The 2,237-nt window shown below is 43.2% G+C and overlaps 1 protein-coding gene across 1 annotated transcript in view; it reads left to right on the forward strand.

Annotated features, from left to right (window-relative positions):
• LOC121934017 (tyrosine-protein phosphatase non-receptor type 9-like) overlaps window positions 1–2,237 on the forward strand; it is a 71,035-nt gene that overhangs the window by 41,439 nt on the left and 27,359 nt on the right. The window contains exons 6-7 of the mRNA XM_042473994.1: window positions 1–269; window positions 1,528–1,621. Of these exons, the coding sequence (XP_042329928.1) occupies window positions 1–269; window positions 1,528–1,621 (363 nt within the window). The remainder of the gene's footprint in view (window positions 270–1,527; window positions 1,622–2,237) is intronic.

The following is a 2,237-nucleotide window of genomic DNA, read 5'->3' on the forward strand; positions in this document are numbered from 1 at the left end:
TACCTGGGTGGGTCCCTCAAACTGGATCCCATCAGCTGGAATTGCAGATTTCTCCCGCAGCAGAACGGCCACCCGGACCCACTGGATGAGCTGATCCTGGTACCACTGGCTTCCCCTCGTGACAACGGCTCGGTCCACGTCCCGGTGCCAAAGGGAATGACGGTGCAAGAGGTGTTAGAACATGTCAAGCAGAAGCAGAAGCGAGGGATCTATGAGGAATACGAGGGCATCCGGCGAAGGAGTCCGCCAGGCACTTTTGCCTGCTCCTTGTGAGTGTAGAAATGAGGCACAAAGTCCTGGCTGCAACAGCAGATGGAGACTGGGGCAGGGTTGTTTGGTTTAAACCAAAGTTGGAACCTTGGTTTGTTTAAACCATGGTTGGAACCTTGGTGGGCCTCATTCCCACTTACAAATAAATCAGTTTGCAATCCGAATCGATGGATCGATTCGACAGCGGAGCATGGTTCACACTACATTTGCCCCGATTGCATTTTCCCCTGTAAAATAGCCCACTTGTAGTTCACATTCACGAATGAATCGATTCAAAATGAACCCGCTTCAGTCAGCTGAAGGTCAAATTTAAATCGATTCCAATCTGCTTCTCATTCACACTTGTGCGGAATTGATTTATCAAATAAGACATACATTAAATGGGTCTAGCATATGGCTCCCCTCTCTGAACCACTTCAGCAATTCGGTTCAAGTGCGAACCAGGGTCATTTAAACTGTATAAAATGTAGTGGGAATGAGGCCCTGATTTGTTTAAACCATAGTTTAAGCCTTGGTTTGTTTCAACCGTCATTTGTTATCTGATCTTTTTTAATTTGTTGCCTGCCTTATTTTATTGAACCACTTCCTGTAGTGTTATGTATTATTCATATGTATTATGCTATTATTTCTTAGAATGTATGCCATGTGCAGGTTTACTTTTATGTATTTTAATTGTTTATATGTACAGCGCTGTGTAAATCTACAGCGCTATATAAATAATAATAATGATGATGATGATGATGTAATAATAATAATAATAATAATAATAATGGAACCTTGGCTTGTTTAAACTGGTTCCCGCCTTGGTTTGTTTAACCCAGTGATTCCCAAACTTTGGTCTTCCAGGTGTTTTGGACTTCAGCTCCCAGAAAGACCAGCTAGCTTGGCCAACAGTCAGGAATTCTGGGATCTGAAGTCCAAAAATATCTGGGGGACCAAAGTCTGGGAATCACTGGTAAACCATGGTTCAGACCTTGGTTTGTTTAAACTGTGTTCCAAACCTAGATTTGTTTACACTGTGGTTTAAACCCTGGCTTCTGGGAGCAGCCACTGAGAAAATCCTCTCCCATGTCCTTGTCAAACATACTTGTGATGATGTTAAGGCTGGGGAAGAGCCTTTCTGCTTTACCATATTCTCCCAGACAATTCAGAATTGAGCATGTTCTCCTGTCCTCCAAACTGATGCAGAGAAAACCCAAGATCTGGAAGTCACATTTGCGTGACTGCCTTTGCCTACCCTTCTCTCTCTCCTTGTAGAGCTCCCTTTAACCAGGAAAAGAATCGATACGGAGATGTCCCATGCCTTGACCAAACCAGGGTGAAGTTGTCCAAACAGTTTAGCTACCACGAGGTAAGCAGTCCAAGGCATATCATCAGAGAAGGTGCATTCAACTGTATCAGGCTGTCACTATGGATGCATCTACATGGTAGAAATAATGCAGTTTGACACTACTTTAAATGCTCTAGCTCCATCCTGTTTTACAAGGCCTTCTCTGCCAAATCGTGCTGGTGCCTCACAAGACTACAGACCCCAGAATTCTGTAGGATGGAGCCAAGGCAGTTAAAGTGGAGTCAAACTGCAGTATTTCTCCACTGTAGATGCATCCTATGTCTAGCCCGGGGTTGAGAATCATATAAAGCTTCTGGGGCTTATTGGACTGCAGCTCCCATCACCCATAGCCACTGTATCCAGCCATGAAGAGTGCTGGCAATTAACAAGCTCTAGAGGCCCGTATTTGGCCAATTCTGATCTAGCCTACTGCTGTCTGCAACCAAGAGACCTATCATAGGGTTTTAATTCTTTGTATAATTCTCGCTTGAGCAGTATAGGTAGTTTATGTGGGTTTATTTGGGAGGCAGAAGACTCAGAGAGTTATTTGAGATGATAGTATCATTTGTTTTTGTTTTTTTAATTATTTTATTAAGCAAACAATATAAACACATACAACATTTATACAACAACTCGC

The sequence above is a fragment of the Sceloporus undulatus genome, chromosome 6 (assembly GCF_019175285.1).
Source record: "Sceloporus undulatus isolate JIND9_A2432 ecotype Alabama chromosome 6, SceUnd_v1.1, whole genome shotgun sequence".
Taxonomy (NCBI): domain Eukaryota; kingdom Metazoa; phylum Chordata; class Lepidosauria; order Squamata; family Phrynosomatidae; genus Sceloporus; species Sceloporus undulatus.